At 39.5% G+C, this 21,610-nt stretch overlaps 1 protein-coding gene and 1 pseudogene across 1 annotated transcript; both read left to right on the top strand.

The window, feature by feature from the left end:
- Positions 1-4,328: 4,328 nt before the first annotated feature.
- ZNF200 (zinc finger protein 200) lies at positions 4,329-17,896 on the top strand. The gene is made up of 5 exons (XM_024553288.3): positions 4,329-4,461; positions 5,180-5,504; positions 6,132-6,223; positions 6,556-6,679; positions 15,686-17,896. Exons 2-5 carry the CDS (start codon positions 5,255-5,257, stop codon positions 16,423-16,425), a joined length of 1,206 nt encoding a protein of 401 aa, XP_024409056.2. The 5' UTR covers positions 4,329-4,461; positions 5,180-5,254; the 3' UTR covers positions 16,426-17,896.
- Positions 12,249-14,288, top strand: LOC112298346 (ras-related protein Rab-11B pseudogene; annotated as a pseudogene).
- Positions 17,897-21,610: the final 3,714 nt, after the last annotated feature.

The raw sequence follows: 21,610 nt of genomic DNA, 5'->3' as shown, positions 1-21,610 counted from the left end.
TACATGAAATCAACAAGTTAGATGAAGCAGAGAATCAGATCAGCAGTTTGGAAGACAAGGGAACAAAAAACGCCCAATCAGAACAGCAAAAAGAAAAAAGAATTTCAAAAAATTAGGATAGTTTAACGGACCTCTAGGACAGCTTCAAGCACAATATTCACATCATGTGGTACCACAAGGAGGGGAGAGCGAGCGATTGAAAGCCTATCTGAAATAGACCTACAAGTTCAGAAAGCACAGAGTCCCAAACAAGATGAACCCCAAAGAGGCTCACACAAAGACACATCATAATTAAAATGCCAAAGGTTAAAGACAGAAAATTAAAAGAGCGAGAGAAAAGTAATGAATTACCTACAAGGAGCTCCCATAAACTGTCAGCTGACTTCTCAACAGAAACTTTGCAGGCCAGAAGGGACTGCCATGAAATATTCAGAGTGATGAAAAGCAAGGACTTACAACCAAGATTATTCTATCCAGCAACACAGTCATTTAGAATCGAAGGACAGATAAACATCTTCCCAGATAAGAAAACCCTGAAGGGACTGATCACCACTAAATCACTATTACAAGTAATGTTAAAGGGAATACTTTAAGAATTTTAAAAGATTAAAAATATGAATAATAAAATGACAGTAACTACATACCAATCAATAATTACTTTAAATGTAAATGAATTAAATGTCCTAATAAAAAACATAGGTGCCTAAATGGAGAAGTAAACAAGACTTATTCATATGCTGCCTACAAGAGACCCACTTCAGGTCAAAAGACACACACAGACTAAAAGTAAAGGGATGGAAAAAGATGTTTCATGAGAAAGGAAATGAAAATATCTAGAATAGCAACAGTTATATCAGACAAAATAGGCTTTAAAACAAAGGCTATAACAAGAGACAAAGGACATTTCATACACAGTAGCCATCAACAGACGACTGAATAAAGATGTGGTACATAAATATAATGGAATATTACTTGGCCATAAAAGAGAATGAAATCTTACCATTTGCAAGAATACAGATGGACCTAGAGAGTTTTATGCTAAGTTTCAGAGAAAAACAAATATATTATTTCACTTATATGTGGAATCTAAAGAACAAAATAAATGAACAAAAACAGACTTGTAGATACAGAGAACAAACTGATGGTTGCCAGAGAGAAGGGGATTTGGGGGCTGGGCAAAAAAGATGAAGGGATTAAGAAGTATAAACCGGCGATCTGTAAAATGGTCACAAGGATGTGAAGTACAGCATATGGAATATAGTCAATAATATTATAATAAATATGTATGGTGCCAGGTGGATATTAGACTTATTGGAGGGGATCACTTTGTAAATTATATAAATGTCTCATCACTATATTGTACACTTGAAACTAATATAATACTGTCAACTGTAATTGAAAAAAATTAAATTTAAAATAATATATATAATTAAGTGGGTTTTAGTACAATTCACAATGTATACAAAAATTACCACTAATTCCAGCACATTTTCATCACCCCCCAAACCAACCCTGCACCCATTATCAGTAACTTGCCATTTGGTCAATCCATGTAGCAGCATGTGTCAGCAATTTATTCCTTTTTATTCCTCAATAATAACCCATTATATAAATACTACTACATCTTGTTTATCCATTCATCAGTCATCAGTTGATAGACACCTGGGTTGTCTCTACTTTTCAGCCATTATAAATAATGCTGCTATTCATGTACAAGTTATCGTGTGAACATATGTTTTCATTTCTCTTGGGTTTATCCTAGGAACAAAATTGCAGGATCATATGGTAAAATGTGAGTGACTGCCAAACTGTTTCCCAAGTGGCTAAGCAACTTTTCAATTGTTAAAGCCAGTTAGTTTTTTCCTCTGTGGAATGACTTCATAGCCTTTGCCTTCGTCTGTTGTCAATTAATTGGTAGGTGTTCTTTGCTATGTTGGGAATGTCTAATTCTTCATCTGGCTTTTTTACAGTTGTTTTCCAGTCTGTTTCTTGTTTTACTTTAATACTTTTTTTTCTGTTTTTTTATCAGAAAACTTTGTTTATTCTAAACTTGTCTCCATATTTTTACCAAAAGTAAATCATTTTATCTCGTGTTGAACTTTCGAATTTTACATTAAGATTTACACTGTCAGCTGCTTTATTTTTGCAAAAGGAACTATGTATTTTGCTGTGTGTGATGCACACTTTTTTGCCCAAATTTTTGAGGGAAAAATAAGGATGCGCATTATACATGGGTAGTACTAATTTGTTACCAGTAAATAAAATTTCTTGTACCTTGTATCTGTTCTTGTAGCTTTACAATTATTTTTTACATAAAATTTCTTGTACCATATGTTCAAAAATAAATGCTAAAATGCCTTTATAATACAAAAACAAATATCTAAATATAAATAAATAAATAATTGAATTTAAAAATTAGAAGATTTTTTTTCCTGAAAGTTTGGGCCAAAAACATGGGTGCACATTATACATGGCAAAATACGGTAATCTCTTTGGTTTTTTATTGAAGTTATTGGAGTGACATTAATTAATAAAAGTATATAGGTTTCAGGTGTACAATTCTACAATACATCATCTGTATACTGCATTGTGTGTTTGCCAGCCCAAGCCAAGCCCCCTTCCATCACCATTTCTCTCTCCTTTAACCTTTTCTACCACCTCGCTAAACACTTCTCTTTCATTCCAACAACTAGATGAAAATGTTTGAGTGATTATTATTAATACTTTTTTAAAGGTCACACTGGTATATATTTCAAGTCACCTCAGTTTCCCATTTTGCTTCAACATTAAACTTAATGTTCTCTTAAGTGTTCTCTCATTTGTTATTAAATTCCATTTTTTGTATGTACTATAAGGACAGGAGTCTTACTTTCCCCCCCCAAAAAAGTTTTTGATAGCACCATCTATGTCACACTAGGTTGAAATGCTGCCCTTTCATATAGGTCCTCATATATTCAGATCAATTTTGGCATTTACTATTCTCCTCTACTCTTCTATTTACTTACTCTTAGTTCAAACTGTATTGCTTTTTAAAAAAGATTTTATTTATTTTTAAAGAGAGGAGAAGGGAGGGAGAAAGAAGGGGAAACATCAATGTGCGAGAGATAAATCCATGGGTAGCCTCTCACATTCCACCAACTGCAGACCTGGCGAGCAACCTAGGCACGTGTCCTGACTGGGAATCCAACTGGTGACCTTTCGGTTTGCAGGCCGGCACCCAATCCACTAAGCCACACCAGCTATACTGCTTTGATTAAAGGGTTGAAACTATACTGCTTTGATTAAAGGGTTGTGGGGTTTTTTTGCTCTTGTTTTGGGGTTTTTTTTTCCCTTTGTTTAGTAATTCTGATGTCTAGAAAGGTATTATTTTAAAAAACATTTTTGGTACCACACAGTTTTGACACTAGTCTCTCTATAATTTATTTTAAACCATGGTTAAGTGAGTCACCTATAGTTAGGGTTAAGAAAAGGCATTCATTTATATTCTCACTTTCGTCATCCGGCTGGTAGCCGATGTTACACAAAGTAATATGGCAATATTTCGGGCTATCTCAACCCTGATTAGTGTATGGGAACCGACTCTGCGAACTATACAAAAAGAAAAGACGCTGTTAGGCTTCCCTAAGAGGCTGAAATTGCGGATGGAAACAGCAATGGTCAGAGAACGACTGTGATTTCTTAGAAAATAAGATGGCCAGAACAGTGTTGCAGATGGCAAGCGGGAGAAAGGAAGGTCGCCTGGCTCTGAGTTACTGGCCGCCCCCGACTGAAGTAACAGCTGTAACAGAAGCCACGGCCCGGGCCCCTGAAACACTACCCACTCCCACTCTCCGTAAAGCTTTGACCCACTCCGGATGTTGGAACAGCACCTGCGGCGGCCTCGCGCAGACCTTCCGGTCCCAGGCATAACCCGCTTCCGGTTGAGCCTCCGCCCTACTCCGCGCCAACCGCCGCGCCTGGCGCCCTCCCATTGGCTGGTTAGAGCTGAACTACATTTCCCAGCAGGACCTGGAATCAGCCCGTACCTGGAGTGGTGCCAGCCCGTCGTGGCGGACTGGAGCCAGCCCTCTGCTTCCTGTCTTCCAGGTAGAGCCACAGAGAGAGCGGCTGCTTCCATCCTGGCCTCCCTTTGGTCCTCAGAGTTCCGCCGGTCGGCCTCAAACCTTGCCTCAACTGCAGACTGCCCGCTCCTACCAGGGAGACCATGTTATCGCACCGGAAACGAGTCAGCGGTTGTGACGTCACAGGTGCCGAGGTGCCGGGCCTCCCAGAAGGCACCGCGTCCCTGCTGTCTTCCCTAACTGACGTCTTTGCCCACCAATAGCGTCCGGCGGCCTGTGAGGACACCCCGAAGGGCGAGGGGCGGGTTCGGTTTCTCGCGCCTACTTTTCCGGTCTCTCCCAGAGCCGGAGTCTCTGGGTCGTTCTCGGCGAGCGCCCAGGTTGGCAGAGCCTCAGGAAGGTGAGGTGCTCCGTAAAGGCGGGGACCCGGCGTGAGGCGGTCTCTGGGGCCCCTCTGGGGAGCGGAGCATGGTTCGTTGTTCGAGGAGCCTGGCCAGATAGGGAGCCGCGAGCGAGCCCCAGGCAACGCCCAGTCTGAGCGTTGCGCTAAACGTGGCCCTTGACCGGTGGGAGAGGTTCTAGTGAGTGCCAGGACCGATAGGCCCTACTGTGCTGTCCCCTGCCGCTTTCACCAGAGTTTTCTCAGCGTAAAGAGTCAGCGGGCCCATGTGTGGACGCTTATTGCGATCTTGCGTTTGCTTCTTGAGCCATCAGCTGTCCCACGAAGAGAGATTCAGTGGCCAAGCTGACTGACGCCCTCCGTTTTGGCCCCCAGATTTTCTGTCTTTTAGCCCAATGCTCTACCAGCATGAGTTGAACAGCTCTTCCCAGTGGAGTTTGCACTTTGTATTTCTTAGGAGAATGGCCCTTGATCTTTTGCCGGTTGCCTTTGCTCCCTTCCATTTGGTCCTTGCGGTTTGGACATCCTTTGGCTCTCATTCTCAGGATCTTCTTTCAGGCCTTGCTAAAATTACTCATTTCAGTTATGAGTTCCCTACCCCAGCTTATCTTTGCTCTCTGACTTGGAGCTCATGTGGTCTAAGTATCCAAGCTACATTTTGGAGTGTAGGCATGACCTGCCTGATTTTGTGGGTAACGCATTATTCTCTTATCTGCAGCTTTCTGGCAGATTTCCTTCAGCAAGAGGTGGCTTTTGAAACTGCAGGAGCGAGTGTGGTGTGTGATTTAAAGGCATGATGGCTGCAAAAGTGTTTACTATGCCCCCAAAGCCAAAGCAATCTTTTATACTGAGAGTTCCTCCAAACTCCAAGCTAGGCCAAGACCTACTTCGAGATGCTACTAGTGGGCCCAAGACCATCCACCAGCTGGTTCTGGAACACTTCCTCACCTTTTTGCCCAAGCCGGGACTAGCCCAGCCCTGTCAGAAAGTCAAAGAGACCTTGGTTATTATGAAGGATGTGAGCTCAGACTTTCAGAACAGAGGTAAGAACACTATTCTGTTTCAGTAGAAGAGGCTGGTACTCGGGATTGAGATAGGCTTCTGTAATAGTAACGAATTCCAGTTAGGATGATGGGTATTGAGAAAAGGAGTTGATTCTAGTAAGTAAACATGTTGGGGAGAGGGAGTATTTTTTTTTTCTCAAGTTGGAGCTTGAGTGGTTTGCTGGGTGTGGTAAGGCCTTAGAATAAAGAGTGTGTGTCTTTTCTTTAGTGTCAATTTTCCACAGACATTCTGGGGCATAGGGGATATCATTTTAGGGTAAACATATGTGGGTGAATTACTGAATTGATTTCAGCTTATGTGGCATTTTGGAAATTTTGTGCTTGCTGTGGGGATCTTCAGACTTTTACCTCCCCTCTACCTCCCCTTTAATAGTTACGGGAATTTTCAAAGGTACTTGGGGGAACATTCTTTTCACAGTGAGGAGACCTTATATAGATTCAAGACATTGTGGTTTATGTCTTGATCTCTAACTGGGTTCGCAGGAGCAGAAAAAGCCATGAGGTGCCTGCTGAAGGAGTGAGGGCAACCTGGCTTCAGGGTATGGGTAGAGTCTCCATGTTAGAGTCACTGACTTTTCCAGTAACTACAGCTTGCTTTTTCCCCAGTGCAACCTCGTCCCTTAGTGAAACTTCTGACCAGAGAAGGAATCCGGCAGAAACAGGAGACAGTATCTCTGTGTTTGAAAGCTGAGCCTGAGGTGGGGTTTGGTTTTCCCATTCACTGTTTGAGTGCATCACCTTCTGTGTTCTTGTTGTCCCTCCCTGTTTAGCCAGTCTTTGCATAAAATCATACTCTTGGGAGTCAGGAAAGAGAGTGGGGCTTGTGCTTCACTGCCTTATTAGATGTTTTTCTTCTGCTTTTCCTCTGGCTTCTCTATGAGCCTGGCCTTCCTGTCTGGCTGCGTCTGCGTGGGACTTATAGATTCCTTTCACCATTCCTTCCTTCATCTTTGGGTCTCAGTCTTTCTTATCATCAGGGCTGTCAAAGGAGTTTTTTACTAAGAGGAAGAGGGGCCTGTTGATCTTTCAGGAGCTGGTGGTCTTTGAGGATTTGAATGTATTTTACTCCCAAGAAGAATGTGTGAGCCTGGATCCTACTCAACAGCCCACTTCAGAGAAGGAAGAAGACAGTGTTGGGGAGATGATGTTAATGGGTAAGAAATTAAGTCTCTTGTGTGTTCAGATTGAATGTTACGGGAAAAGCATGTTTTACTACTTCATCTCAGACTTTTATGAGACAACATTCACACCAGCTAAGCGCATGTTTACACACACGTTTAATTTTTGTTTTATCCTATGTAGCAGAGCCTGCTCCACCTGTGGTTGACCATTTTCCCTGTATCTTGGGGGCAGCAAGGGTGGAGGGGATTTCTCTGGGTACGCAAGAACTACAGCCTAATATCAAACATTCAAACAAATAGAAAATGCAGGCAGACTATTTCTGAATCCATTTGCTGGATCCAGTGCTATTCTCCCAATACGTGTATTTTTAAATTAGTGTTTTTATTGGACACATAAGAAACTATTTAAGTCTTTCTTTCCTCTTGATGTTCAATAGCTGTGAAGCCTGCTAGTATAAATGAAAATATATCCAACTATTGTTGGACATACCATCTAGCACTTAAGCACTTGTATGCCATTATGTGCCAAGCACTAAGTCGAAGTACTTTGCATGCATTTATTATCTCTCAATTCTCACAATTGTACTTTGGGGTGTAGGAGTTGTTACTGTTTTACAGATGATGAAACTATAGCAGAGAAAAGTTAAGGTATTTGCTAAAGGTCACACAGCAGTAGGTAGTGGTGCAGGGATTTGGACTCTGGGAATCTAACATCACATCTTGTAGTCTTGGCTCAGAGTTGTCCTGCCCCCTTGCTGAATTTGTCATAATTTTGTCAGTGAATTTTCTGTATGGTTGGTGAAGGGAGGGGCCTTCATTTGTACTCATTTCCCAGTATGGTTAACAAGTATCCTCAGTGCTACATGTGAACTCATCTGGCAGCAGCTTAATCTTAGAGATGCTTCAGCTTTTCTCCAGAAGTACACTGTTACTGTAGAGTCGGGAGCCTTCAAAAATTGTTTTGATGAGTGCCTAATACTTTTTACCTTGATTTCAAGGCTGTTTGCTTCTGGGGCAGGCTTTGAGAAGAACGTGGGCTTTGTGAATTGCCTGGGGTGACAAAAATATATAATGACTATTGAACTCTATAGTTTTCTTACACAGTATCATGGTCAGGGTAGTGCTACTTAATAGGCCAGGTTAATTTCCCCCAGTTGTCCTGTTATATTTTCTTTATTTTAGGGAAATGTATAAAGAGATAAGATTTATTGCACAAGTTTTGCCTGAGTGTTGGGCAAAGGTAGCATTTATTTTGGGTGACTGGTTGGTGGGTATGTTACCAACACCAGGAACACTGTGACCATGTACCTTGAGACCTGGAGACTCAAAGCTCACATTCCCTTTCCTCACTCATACCCTAAAACTGATGAGTTAGAGTCAAACAACAAATAGCAAAGGTATGCACATGATTTTTAAAAGAACTAAGAATCGTTCACCAATATTTAGTAAATGCTACCTGTTTTCTTATGCAAGGTTGGGTTCTGGAGTTGATTAAAAAGATACATATTGCTCCATTCCTGCCCACTAGGTGTTTATGGCTTGTTTTGTAAGATAAATCATTCACATAGAAAGATAAGCAGTGTGAAACTGTTAAAAAGATACTTCATGAGGTTGAGGCAGGATTTGGACCAAGAACAGAGTTTGGAAGAAGTTGGATTTTATTTCCATAGCAGGAAGTAAAATGAAACTATCCTCTGGGTACTTGGACATTGAGGATTGGAAGTCACGTGTAAGGACATAGAGATTTGGGAGTCATCATTATACAGCTGATGTTGAAATAGTAATGCTTGGTCAGTTTGCAAGGGGAAAAATGTAAGAGAATGAACCTCCTGGGACAGAAGTCAAAAAAGAGCTCTTGTTAGAGGAGGACAGAATGTGTATCTCTGTTGAAGTGAGTAACATGAAAACAAGTGGAAATGTAGAACACTTAAACACGTTCTCAGTGAGATGGTTCTTAACGTTTTATCTACCTCTATGTGGTAAGAGAATATATCTTTACAAGATTGATGCACATCAACTATATGCCTTGCAACAAAGAAAGACTCAATGGATTCCAAAGAATAGAAATAACAGAATAGAATCTAGTACAGCTAAAAGTTAATAATAAAATCTGGGCGGGGGTTGAGGGGGAGTCCTAACTGGAAAATCTAAAAACAATTAAGTAACTTTGAGTCAAAGGGGAAATACAAATTAAAATTACAAATTTTCCAAAAACACTCTGTATCACAATCTATGTTACAACCTAAAGTGGTACTCAAAGACAGTTTATGGCTGTAAAACATGTATGTTAATGTAGAAAAATGAAATTAATTAAGCCTCTAACTCAAAGTTAGGAAAACAAGATAAAGGAAAATAAAGTACTAATAAATATTAAGTTAGAAAAATTAATGAGTTAAAAGAGGAACTAATAGATTTAAAAACAAACCAATTTCTACTGCGCAAATTGAAATATTCAAAAACTAACCCCCCATTCAAGAAAAAGGACCAGCCTCAGCTTCACAGAAAATTCTTGTAAATCCTTAAAAACTAGACAATTTAAATGCTATGAAAAATTTCAGAGTACAGAAAAAAAGAACTTCCAAATTGTTTAATGAAATTAGTGTTACAAAGATACACAACCTGTTAAAAATGTGACCAAAGATTTATTCCAGAAATGCAAAATTGATCTAATACTAGAAAGTCTGTTAATAAAATCTATTGTATAATAAAAATCAATATCTAAGATTATTTCCATAGTTACTGAAAAGGTATTTGACAAAATACAAACCCCTTCTTCATAAGAACACTTAACAAAATAGTAATTAGAGAATACTTCCTTAATGGGGTACTTATATTTTCAGTCAGCATCATGGTTTTTTTTTTTTCTTTTATTGATTCCAGAGAGGGGGGAAAAGAGGGAGAAAGAGAGGGAGAAAGAGAGGGAGAAAAACATCAGTGTCACAGAGAAACATCAATCGGTTGCTTCTTGCATGTTCCCTGACTGGCAGTTGAACACACGACCTTTCAGTTTTCAGGACGACACCCAACCAGCTGAGCCAAACCAGCCAAGGCTGTCAGCATCATCTTCACAGGAAATACTGTGAGGCATTCCCACTAAATTAGGAGTACAACAATAAAGCCTACTATCGTAACTTCAGTATTTAATATTGTATTTTGGGAACTAGCCAGTACAGTTAAATGAGAAAGAAATTAGATGTATAAGAATTTAAGAGAAAGGAAAAACTACATCTACTTACATATGATGTAATCGTGTAGCTGGAAAAACAGAGAATGTCTGAAAACTTACTACAAATAATAAGCATTTAGTATGGCAGTGGGATGTAAAATACTACAGTATATGGGTACTCTGGTTTCTCTTCAGATCATGTAAATCTTTCACCTTTTACAGTATATGGAAATCATTAGCTTTCATATATGCAAACAATCATTTAGAAGATATAGGAATGAAAAAGATTAAACACCTAGAAATAAACTTAAGAAAGGTGCAAAAATTATGAGGAAAACCTTAAAACACTTCTGAAGAACACAGAAGTAGACTTGAATGAATGAAAAGAAACACCATGTTCTTGGTTAGGGAGATTTAATATAGCAAGGTCAGGCCCTGATTCGTGTAGCTCAGTGGGCTGGCGTGGACTGGGAACCAAAGGGTCTCTGGTTTGATTCCCAGTCAGGGCACATGCCTGGGTTGCAGGCCAGGTCCCCAGTAGAGGGCAGGTGAGAGGCAACCACACATTGATGTTTCTCTCCCTCTCTTTTTCCCTCCCTCCCCCTCTCTCTAAAAATAAATAAATCTTTTAAAAAGAAAGGTCAGTTCTCCCCAAGTTAATTCATGAATTCAATGTAGCCTCTCTAACAATACCAATAGGATTTTCCCCCCTGGAATCAGACAATCTGATACTAACTTTAAATGGAAAAATAAATACAAATAACCAGGAAAGTTGAAAAGAAGAACAGTGGGATGGGAAGGGTTCTAGCCCTGTCCAGTGTTAAAGCAGCCTCTAAACTTAAACCTCGTGTAATAAAAATAGTGTAGTATTGACATTTGACTAGAGAGACGAGTAGAGGGGAATAAAAGGTTCAGAAATATCCTCAAATACACTGGGGATATAGTGTGTGATAAAGGCAGAATCTTCAAACAGCAAGGTAAAGAGGGACTTTTTGATAAAAGGTTGTGGCACAACTCAGTAGCCATTTGGTGCATCAGTAGCCATACTTTGCACACCAAGAAAAAGTCCAAATGGATAGCAGATTTTAAATGTTTAAAAGAAAACCTTAAAAGCATAATTAGAGAACATGGATGGATTCCTTTTATAACCATGGGATAGGAAGGCTTTTCTAATTAAGGCTCAAAAGTCCAGAAGTGTTGAAAAAAAAGATTGATAAATTAAATACATAAATAAATAAATATGTTAAAACAATAAATTGGGGGATATTTATAACTTATAATAGACAAAAGCCTACTCTTCCTAATTCATAAAGAACTTATGGAAGTAAAGAAGAGAAAGCCCAAAAGATTTACTTAGAAATACAAATTACTCTTAATAACATGAAAATATGTCTAGCCCTAATCATAATTAGAAATTCAAATTAAACCTCTACTGAGTTACTGTTTTTTAAAAAGATTTTATTTATTTTTAGACAGAGGAGAGGGGAGGGAGAAGGAGAGGGGGAGAAACATCAGTGTGTGGTTGCCTCTCATGTGCCCACTACTGGGGACCTGGCCCGCAACCCAGGCACGTGCCCTCACTGGGAATCAAACCGGCGACCCTTTGGTTCGCAGGCCAGCATTCAGTCCACTAAGCCACACCAGCCAGGGCTAAGTTAACCATTTTTAAAAATCATATATACATAAATCCGTACCATAACAACACCTTGGTAGTGAGGTTATTGGGAGATGCCTATACTGCAGGATAGGCATGCAGGATAGTGCAGTAGGCATGCAGGATAGTGCAGTCCCTGTGTGTGGGAATTTGTAATTACTCATATTACAGATGCATTAACCCTTTGATCCAGCAGTCCTACTTCTGGGAATCTGACCTACAGGCAATAGCAACAGCACACACAAAATAATGTACAAACAGTTATTCATTGCGGTACTGCTCATGAAAACACAAGGTTGAAAACAGTTCAGGTGTCTCTGCAGGTTTGAATATGGTATGTGCACACATCATACCAGGATAATCTGTGCACTGGCGAAGAAAAAAAAATGTATTGCCTAAAGAAACAATGGAATACTAAAAAGAAACTAATAAAAACTGGTGCCTGTCTTGGGGATGAATAGAATGGGATTGGATTAATACTTCTTACTGTGTACCTTTTCATATGTTTTAATTTTTGAGCAATGTATTAGCTATTAAATTTTTTAATTTTAAAAGTTAATACATTAAAGAAAAAACATATAAATTGCCCTCAAAACAGGTATTTAGCCCTTTAATATAACTGAACATTTATGACCATTCATAAAACACTGATGGTAATGCCTTAAAACTGAGAACAAAATAAAGAAACTTTCTATCATATTAATACCATTATCTAGGTTTTCTAAAACAAAAAGATAAGAGAAAGGGGTTAAGAAGAAAAACTATTGGAGCCCTGACTGGTGTGGCTCAGTTGGTTGGGCATCGTACTGTAAAATGAAAGGTCACCAGTTCGGTCCCTGATTGGGGTGTGTACAAGCGGCAACCAATAGCTGTTTCTCTCTCCCATACATGTTTCTCTCCCTGTCTTTCTCCCTTCTCCTCTCTCTAAAAATAAGTAAAACCTTTTTAAAACGAAGAAAAAAATATTGGAAAGGGAGGGAACCCTTTTTATACTTAGTACAAACCTTGATTTGTACTTAGAAAATCTGAAAGGATCAACTAAAAATTACATTTGATAGTTTTAAAGTGAGTAGATAGTAGATGAATATATGGCCATGGATAGCATTCTTGAATAAAACAATGAAAGCTCTCAGTTCAGAGTGTGTATAAAATAGGAATAAACTAGAGATGTTATTGGTAAATATAAGATTGTTAAATATTGGAGAGACATGGGTCTAAATGAGAAAACTAAAGTCATGTAAAGATAACTGCCCTCCAAATTTGTTTACATTGTCCTTAGAGTCAGAGTCAAAATTTTTAAAAAGGTAGAAGTGGATGTTCTTGCTGCTTTTACCAATATTAGACATGTTACAAACAAAAGTGTGATATTAAACTCCAAAGGGGGTATTTGTGGTGGAGCTGTGGAGTCACAGACCTGCCGGAAGTGCCAAGACAATGGGGACTGGGAACAAGTATGACTGCCAATTCAAAATAATGCTCATCTGGGACTCGGGTGCGGGAAAGAGCAACCTACAGTGCCGTTTAACTCACAAGAAGCTCAGCCTGGAGAGCAAGAGCACCATAGGCATGGAGTTTGCCACCCACAGCATTTAGGTGGATGGCAAGATGGTCAAGGGGCAGATCTGGAACACTGCCAGCCAGGAGCAGAACTGTGCCACCACCTCTGCATACTACCATGGCCCTTTGGGTGCGCTGCTGGTATATGACATCACCAAGCACGTGACATACGAGAATGTGCAGCACTGGCTGAAGGAGCTGTGGGACCATGCTGACAGCGACAATGTCCTCTTGTTGGTGGACAACTTGCACCACCTGTGGCCTGTGCCTATTAACAAGGCTTGTGCCTTCACAGAGAATCACTTGTCCTTTATAGAGATCTCATCAGTCTTGGACCCGATTAACAAAGAGAAGGCTTTCAAGAACATCCTCACAGAGATCTACCACACCGTGTCACAGAAGCAGATTGCAGACTGCTCTGCCCACTACCAACAGACAGAAACCGAACAATCTGTAGTGCTGCCAGAACCTGTACCTACCTGTACCTCGTCCAAGTGTGCGTGCACATTTTCATCCTTTTCCTACCCCTCACCATGATATCCTCCATGACCCAGCCTTCTCTGTCCCTCTGTGACTGGCTACCACCCTTCCACTGAGCTCTGCACAGTCAGCTGAGGCTTAGGAAGAACAGAAGTAAAGCAGCACCTCCTATACTCCCCTTCCCGGGAAAGTTTGAAGCCCTGCTGGTACACTGCCCTTGGGTCCCAGTGGGCCTCTGGCCAGGGGGCAGGGAGGGTGATGGGATGGACAGGGCCAGCCAGAGGTAAGAGAATGGGCACATCTAGCAAGCCTCTTCAGTTTTCCACAGCAGACTGCAAGGAGTGATTACCTCCCTCCCTCTCTGGCAAGTTGTCCCAGCTGGCCCTGGTCCCTAGCTAGAACTCCCATCTGGGCTCAAGCCTGAAAAGCAGGTAATGTGGGGCAGGGCAGACAAAGCCCCCTGGCACCCTATTCCTCGTGCACAGCCAGCATTGGCACACTTGGCCTCTTCCAAGCATGTGTGAGTCCAGCTCCTACCTGTAGATTTATTCTGGAGAAGACAACCCCCTTCCTTTCTGCATTCAGTGTACTCCACACCTCTCCCTATACCCTTTTTTCTGTCTGGTCAAGAACATGTTTGCAAGTGAAACAATATCTCAGTGTTTTCTATTATGTGCTCTTTTGTTTGTTTTTTTTTGTCATTGCAGAGAAACAAATTCTTTATACATTGATTCTTTTAAAATAAAACCTCCAAATATATGAATTAACTGTTAAAAGAAGTCATTAAAAATGGCCAGAAAACACAATAGAAATTGATCAGATTTTGAAAAAGTGATATTTTTTTCTCATTTTAAGTTATGGAGTTTAATTATAGAAGAAGACTTCAATTAAAAAATATTTAATCATTAATGATTGACAAAGATTGAGAATTTGTAATATATAAAATTTCTTTAAATTTATAAAAGTTTCAGCCCAATAGTTTGCAATAAAGTACAAAATAGAGGTACAATGAAAAAGCACTTTACACCTATTAAATATTTTTAAAAGATATTTAATGCTGACAAGATTTGCTAAAATCATTATTCCCATGTAGGTGGTTGTATTGAAACTAGTATAGCTTCTTTGGAAAGCATTATGGCAGTTCATATTAAGAGTTGTGATGAAAATTGGCATATGCTTTGACCCAGCATTTTCATTATCCTAAGGAAGTAATTTAAAAAATAAATAGAAAAAATCCATTAGTGTGACACTGCTAAATTCAGCAGAGATTCACATTCCAGCTTTAGGATCAGCCACATACCTAAGTGGCTGATACATCCCTTTATTTTTAGTAAGTTGCCCAAAGTTTGGGGGTCCTGCCTGTTTACAGCATACTTTTTTCCCACATTATTACCTAGTCTTTATCATCTTATTTTATACATTTTAAGGTGATGTATAATATAAATACAGAAAAGTGTACAAATTATAAATGTAAAACTCAGATTTTCACAAAATGTACATATTTGTCGAACTGCCACCCAAAGTTGACTTCCTAGCACCACAGAAATTCCTCTTGTGGCCCCTACCCAGTCACTACCCTTCCTACCCTCAAAAGACCACTACTGACTTCTACCATGGTTTTGTTGTATTGGTTGTAGTGATCACTTCAATGCCCAAATAATAATCTGCGTGAATATGTTACATCTTTTCTGTTTTGGGGCTTTTTGATTGTTCATAGTTTTTCACTACATGTAGGATAATGTTGTGTAATACTATAATATTACAATATTTAATGTAGTGGGAACCTAGAAGTAACTCATCTTACCGTTCACTAACTAGTCTAAAGATTATGAGTGTTGCCCTTTTGCATTTATGTCCTTCATCCCCTGGTACTTAGCTCAGTGCTCTACACAGAATATAAGCTCAATGTGAACTTAATGAATAAACAAACATATGAAGTCTTTCATTATGGCCTCAGTCATTTCATTTTTTTTCATGTGCTTGCATTGTGGGGTATAGAAAGATTTATTAGTCATGTATCCCCCAGTCAGTAAGAGTAGAAAAGGAATGTTGGTGGTGATTATCTGCCAGTTTTCAGATTTGTGATTTTCAAGGTTATTTCATGAGAAATCAGACTCATTTTCTTTTCCCCTCCTGGTGTCATATCCCTCAAAAGTTATTAAATTCTTTTTTCTTTCAACAGTCAATGATGACAATAATCCTGAGAATGAAGATCATAGAGAAAAGTCTTCAGATTGTGATGAAATTGATTATTCCATGGTCTCTGAGCAACCTCCAGATTGCCATCAAGAAGAAAGACTAAATACATCCATTCCAAATGAAAGGAAAATGAGAAATCTTTTAGTTACCATTGAAAATGACACTCCACTAGAAGAACTGTCAAAATTTGTGGATATCAATATTATTGAACTTACCCGAAGTCGGAGAACAAGAAGATGGTACACTTGTCCACTGTGTGGGAAACAGTTTAATGAGAGTTCTTACCTTATTTCCCACCAGAGGACTCACACTGGAGAAAAACCCTATGACTGTAGTCACTGTGGGAAAAGCTTCAATCATAAAACCAACCTCAATAAACATGAACGAATCCATACAGGTGAGAAACCTTATTCATGTTCAAAGTGTGGGAAAAATTTTCGTCAAAATTCTCATCGTAGTCGCCATGAAGGAATCCATATAAGGAAGAACCTATTTAGGTGTCCAGAATGTGGGAAAACCTTCCCAGAGAACAAAGAATTTGTGTTTCATCTGCAGAGTCATGTGGCTGAGAGGCCATATGGTTGCAAAAAATGTGGGAGAAGATTTGGTCGGCTGTCAAACTGCACTCGCCATGAAAAAACCCACTCAGCATCTAAGACCCGAAAGCAGAAGTGGGATCGAGAAAGATCATATGGTCCTGTCTCAACTCGAAATAGTTCATAAGGAATTCTGAATTTTCAGACTGTCTCAAAAGAAACATATGTGAAAACTTCATAATTGCCCAAATTGGATAAATACGCATCTTGCCTGAAGCCTCAGATTTTTAGGAAATTCACAGGGAAGAAAATACCCTCAAAGTCTATACCTCAGTTAGCATCCAGGCTTTTTGGACTAAGGAACTTGCCTTTGTGAACTTAATACAACAGTTGTACATACAGGTCACCGATCCCTTTACCAAAAAAGGCTTCAATATGAGTCTGCAAAGTGAACAGAGAGTAACTTGTGTACTGAAAGTATATCCATTTTCCCACCCCATAGGGATTCACACTTGAGAAAAGATAAATAATGCAAAGTCTTTTTCTGGACTGGTATGCTCCTGAAAGACCCAAACTACTGATTTGTTAAACCAACAGCTTCTATTAATGTGTTAACCCTCTAAGAACACCCTGTTAAAGCTTGAGTTTTGAAAGGGATTGTTTGCTTTGGAATATAGGAAAATATAGCAATTGAATATCAAAGGCTTTCTCTGTCATTTGTAATCTAAACTGTCAATTTCAATAACGTTTGCAACTTGTGAAAAGTGACTTAACAAAAATCCTTTTCACAACATAATTTTAAAATGTCTACATTCTTACTATTTCTTGTTCAGCTAGTAATTGCTTAAACAGCTCTCTGATGCCTTCCCCTTGCCATGAAAGAAGTTTAGATTGCTCAGGTCCAGCCACCCAGCCCCACTACTGAAAAAGCTCTTCAGAATCCTGTCCCTCTGCTGAGCCAAGAAGACTTACTAGGAAGAAAACCCCAAGAGCCAGAAAAGGAACAGGAGCACATTGGCTCGGAACCACAGTTGCTCAATATCTTGACCATATGCTTAACTCCTCTCAGCAGTTACTAGACCTTTGGCAATGGGTGGTCGCTACCTCACAAGCAAAGTGTTTTATTTTTAGAAATCGTTCCCAGTAGCTAGCTCACATTGCCCCTCGAGAAACAGGATCCCAGTGTCTCCATTGTAGTAGATATTTGTTCTCTTTGGCCTCTTGATATCTAGACTTTCCTGACCTGTCTCCCCAGAGGCAAGGTCAGTGGTGTCTTCCTGGGACCAATCCTATGTTATGTGAGTTTAAGGATTGTTGATCAGTTTCATACTTTCTAGGTTTCCCAAGTTTTTAACAATGGTATTTTGATTGGAATGAGTTGGGCCTCTAAACTATTTGAAAAAAACTTGTTAACTTTACAAATTTTGTCTCCCATTTGAAACCATGCCTTATTCATTTATTAATTCCTGAGTAAATTTTTCTCATTTTTTATTGTAAACAGTTTTTTATTATATTTTTATAGTTATTGATCTTATATAGGAAAGTTATTTTAATTATGTATTTGTGAAACTGGCCACCTTACTGAATGTTCTTAATTTTCAATAATTTCTCAGTTTATTGTAATTTGTGGTTGAAAATTACACCATCTTCAAATAATAGTTTTGTTTCTTTTTGCCTATTTTTTGTTATTTTAAAAACAGGTTGCTCTTAGCTTTGTTTTGGTACAAAACATTTTCTGATACAGTACAGTCCTGACTTCTAATTTAAATAGTAACAAAAACCAATACTTAAAGACCACAGAAAAATTGTCCTTTATCAACTTTGTATTTCAAGCCTACAGTGCCCTTTAAAATCAGGGACAAAACTGGCTGCCAACGTTATTCTCATTCCTCCAGAAGTCTTGCCAGGGTCCACCGGTTATTGCACAGAAGACCAGCCCGCATGCCTAGAGTACTTAAAGGCTGCGTGCTGCGGGGCAGTGCCTGGATATGGTGGGGTCCCTGGTGCAAGATGGTTCTGGCCCCTGCCCAAGGGTCAGGCCACATGGTCCCCAAATCCTGGGGCTGGGTGATGTTCCCATGACCTAAAGAACCTCCGTGCATCTGGGAGGTTCCCTCTGTGCTGGGCCTCAGTATGCACAAGGGCCAGTGCAGTCAGGGTCGTGGATGCCTGCTGTTCTGGAGGGCAGTGCCTGGGCCAGTCTGACTTTTCCCATGCCTACACCCTCTCCCAGGAGCACAGGGCCAGAATACTGCCAAATGCAGAGAGCACCAGAAAGCTCTTAGATGTGTCCCCTGCTGTAAGTTCCTGAACCAGAGCCACAGGTGGGCGAGAGAAGAAAAACTGAAAGTCTGAGTGGCACCTGAGTCCCCCCTCCCCAACAGGACCCTTGCCTGACAGGAACATGGGAGCAGGAGACTGGTGGAATCACTGGCTTTCTCACCACTGCAGAGCCGTAACAAATTTTTATTTCCCCCACCATTGTTTTGAGACTGTTAGCTATGAAAGAAAGCAAAGGTTTTTGTCATGTTATTCTTGGTGGCACTGAGCTGTGTCTCAGCATGAGAGAGAGAAGATACAAATGTATTATCAAAGAGGTTAGAAGAAAACACTTTAGTCCTAAATTTGAATTAGAAGTGAAAGGTTTTCTTAGGCTCCGCCGAGGAAGAAATGCTAATCAGCCACAAAATTAGGCAGTACAGAGCTTTATTGGGGTTTGCGCACCCAGGCGAGGTTCCCCGGTCCACAGAATGGGGCCAGGGAAGTCGCGCCCAAGCAGGGAATATGGCGGGATTTTATGCACCAAATTCTGGTTGGCTCTCTACGTGGGAGCTAGGGATTGGTCTCCTTGAACAAAGCCAAGGTCCATCATTGGTGGTTCCCCTTGGGCTCAGGCTGCCAGGCGGATATCCCTGCCCATCTTGACATTCCGACCTCTTTGATAGGATAAGGGGTGGGCTTAGGTTGCCAGGCAGATATCCCTGCCCATCCTGACAGGAAGTATCAGTGTGAACTCATGGTGTTTTTCTATCTTAAGAAAATGTTTCCTAGCTACCCACTCAAAGAGCCAGGGAAACATGATTAGCTCATTAGTAATGAGCATCATTTCCCACTAAGAGGAACAGGGAACATTAGAGAATTGGCTGATTCCAGGGCAGCAGCAAAAAAAAAGTGCACAGAATGAGTCCAGAACACCTTTTCAGACCAGATAACAAGGATGCTATCAAAAGACTACCCAAATTCTGTCAAAAGGAGCCAGAAGCAACTTACAGGGGTTCCTGCTGACCATATAGGACAATCTGAGAATCAATAAGCATAATAACTGCAATTATTGAAAAATATCAAATATGTTTAAATCTTTGAGCTTATATTTAAATAAGTGTTATATTTAAAAATGAAAAATAGACCTGTCATACAGTCCAGCAACTCCACTTCTGGGTTTTTATCTGAAGAAAACAAAAAAACACTAATTCAAAAAAAATACGCACACCTATGTTCATTACAGCATTACTATTAGTAGCTAAGTTATGGAAGCAACCTAGATGTCCATCAGCAGATGAAAGCATAAAGCAGATGTGGTATATATGTGCAATGGAATATTATTCACCAACAAAAAGAATGAAATCTTGCCATTCCTGACAACGAGAGAGTATTATGGACCTAGAGTGTATTATGGTAAGTGGAATAAGTCAAACAGAAAGAAAAAAACATAGGATTTCACTCACATGTAGAATCTAAAATAAATGAATGAATGAAACAAAACAGAAACAAGCCTATAAATATAGAGAACAAGCTGATGGTTGCCAAAGGAGGGGTGGGTGGGGTGTAGAAATTTAAAACAAACTACTTGATCATCATCGGAGTATTAATATTGAGCCAGCTCATTTTTTTTTTAAGATTGTATTTATTTACTTTTAGGAGAAGGGAGGGAGAAAGAGGGAGAGAAACATCAATGTGTGGTTGCCTCTCATGCACCCCCTACTGGAGACCTGGCCCACAACCCCAGCATGTGCCCTCACTGGGAATCAAACCAGCAACCTTTATTCTCAGGCTGGCACTCAATCCACTGAGCCACACCAGCCAGGGCCGGCTCATTCTTTTGAACACTTATAAACAAAGGAAATGGTCTAGTATTTATCCTGTCGTTTCTATAGAAATGTTTGGGGAACAAAATAGCAGATGAGAGGAAGTTTCTCTTGATAAAAATATTCTAGACAGTGAATGAAAAAAGAATAATACAAGAAATATTCACAATTTTACAACCTGTAATGAATTCATGGATCTTAGCATTAAGTACCAATGCCTGACTGTTAACATCAGGAAAGAAAAAAAGACAACCAGACATGCCATTTTATTGAAGAACACACCACCACTATTATACAGTCTTGCTAAAGAGTTGAACTTGAATCTGACCGAACCTCTAGATCCAAATTCCATTTTAAAGGGAATGGAGGAATACTTTAAATGATACCATGGAGATGCAATTATCAAAATTCTGACTATGGGAGACTGTACAGACAGTAGCTCAGTTTCTTCAATAAATATATTACAAGAATAAGTGGTATGGAAGGGGAACTTACAGTGAGACTTTAAGTGATAATTAAGAGACATAACCAATAGTAATGAGCTAAGATTTTGAGTCTGAAAATCCAAAAAGAAAAAGACTAATGAGACAATTAGAAATATTTGATAAAATGAAGGAATTACTCTTAATTTTCTAAAACAGAATAATATATGGCTATGTTTAAAAAACAAAGTCTTTATCTTTTAGATACATACAGAAATATTCATAGATGGCATGATGGCTGGGACTTAAAACAGGCAGGGGAAGGTTGAGGGTATAGATGAAACAATATTGGCCATGAATTATTATTGTGTCTAGGTGATGTATACACGGGGGTTCATGTTTTTTAAATGGCCACAACTTTGATCTGGTGAAAATAGTTACACTTTCTGATACTATAACTTATGAACTCTGTATTTTCCCTCTAAATTCTTCTTTAAAACTAGTCAGTTATTTTCTGAGTTCATTGAGCTTATTATTTTCTTCTTGCAATATCTAACCAAACTCAGCCACCAACAATCAACCCATACTACCAACATTCTGCCTCAAAACTTCGTTGCTAAATGCCAAAAATAATTTAAGTCAGCCAAGTTACGGAAAGGAACAGCTTTTCCAACTGTTTCACCATTGTACAACCTAGTGACCACTTCCATTCTATAAGAATTTCTTTACCTGATCCTAAGACAAATACCACACATTTTAGGCTTTTGCTACAATACTCTCCACATCTGGTACTGAATGTTATTGCTGCATTGGTACTGCAGGGAAGATATCCCCAGACTCAGTGGATTATATAGTAAGTATTTTT

The sequence above is a fragment of the Desmodus rotundus genome, chromosome 1 (genome assembly GCF_022682495.2).
Source record: "Desmodus rotundus isolate HL8 chromosome 1, HLdesRot8A.1, whole genome shotgun sequence".
Lineage (NCBI taxonomy): Eukaryota > Metazoa > Chordata > Mammalia > Chiroptera > Phyllostomidae > Desmodus > Desmodus rotundus.
The sequence above is the reverse complement of the archived record's forward strand: the minus strand, read 5'-3'. Positions and strand labels throughout refer to the sequence as shown.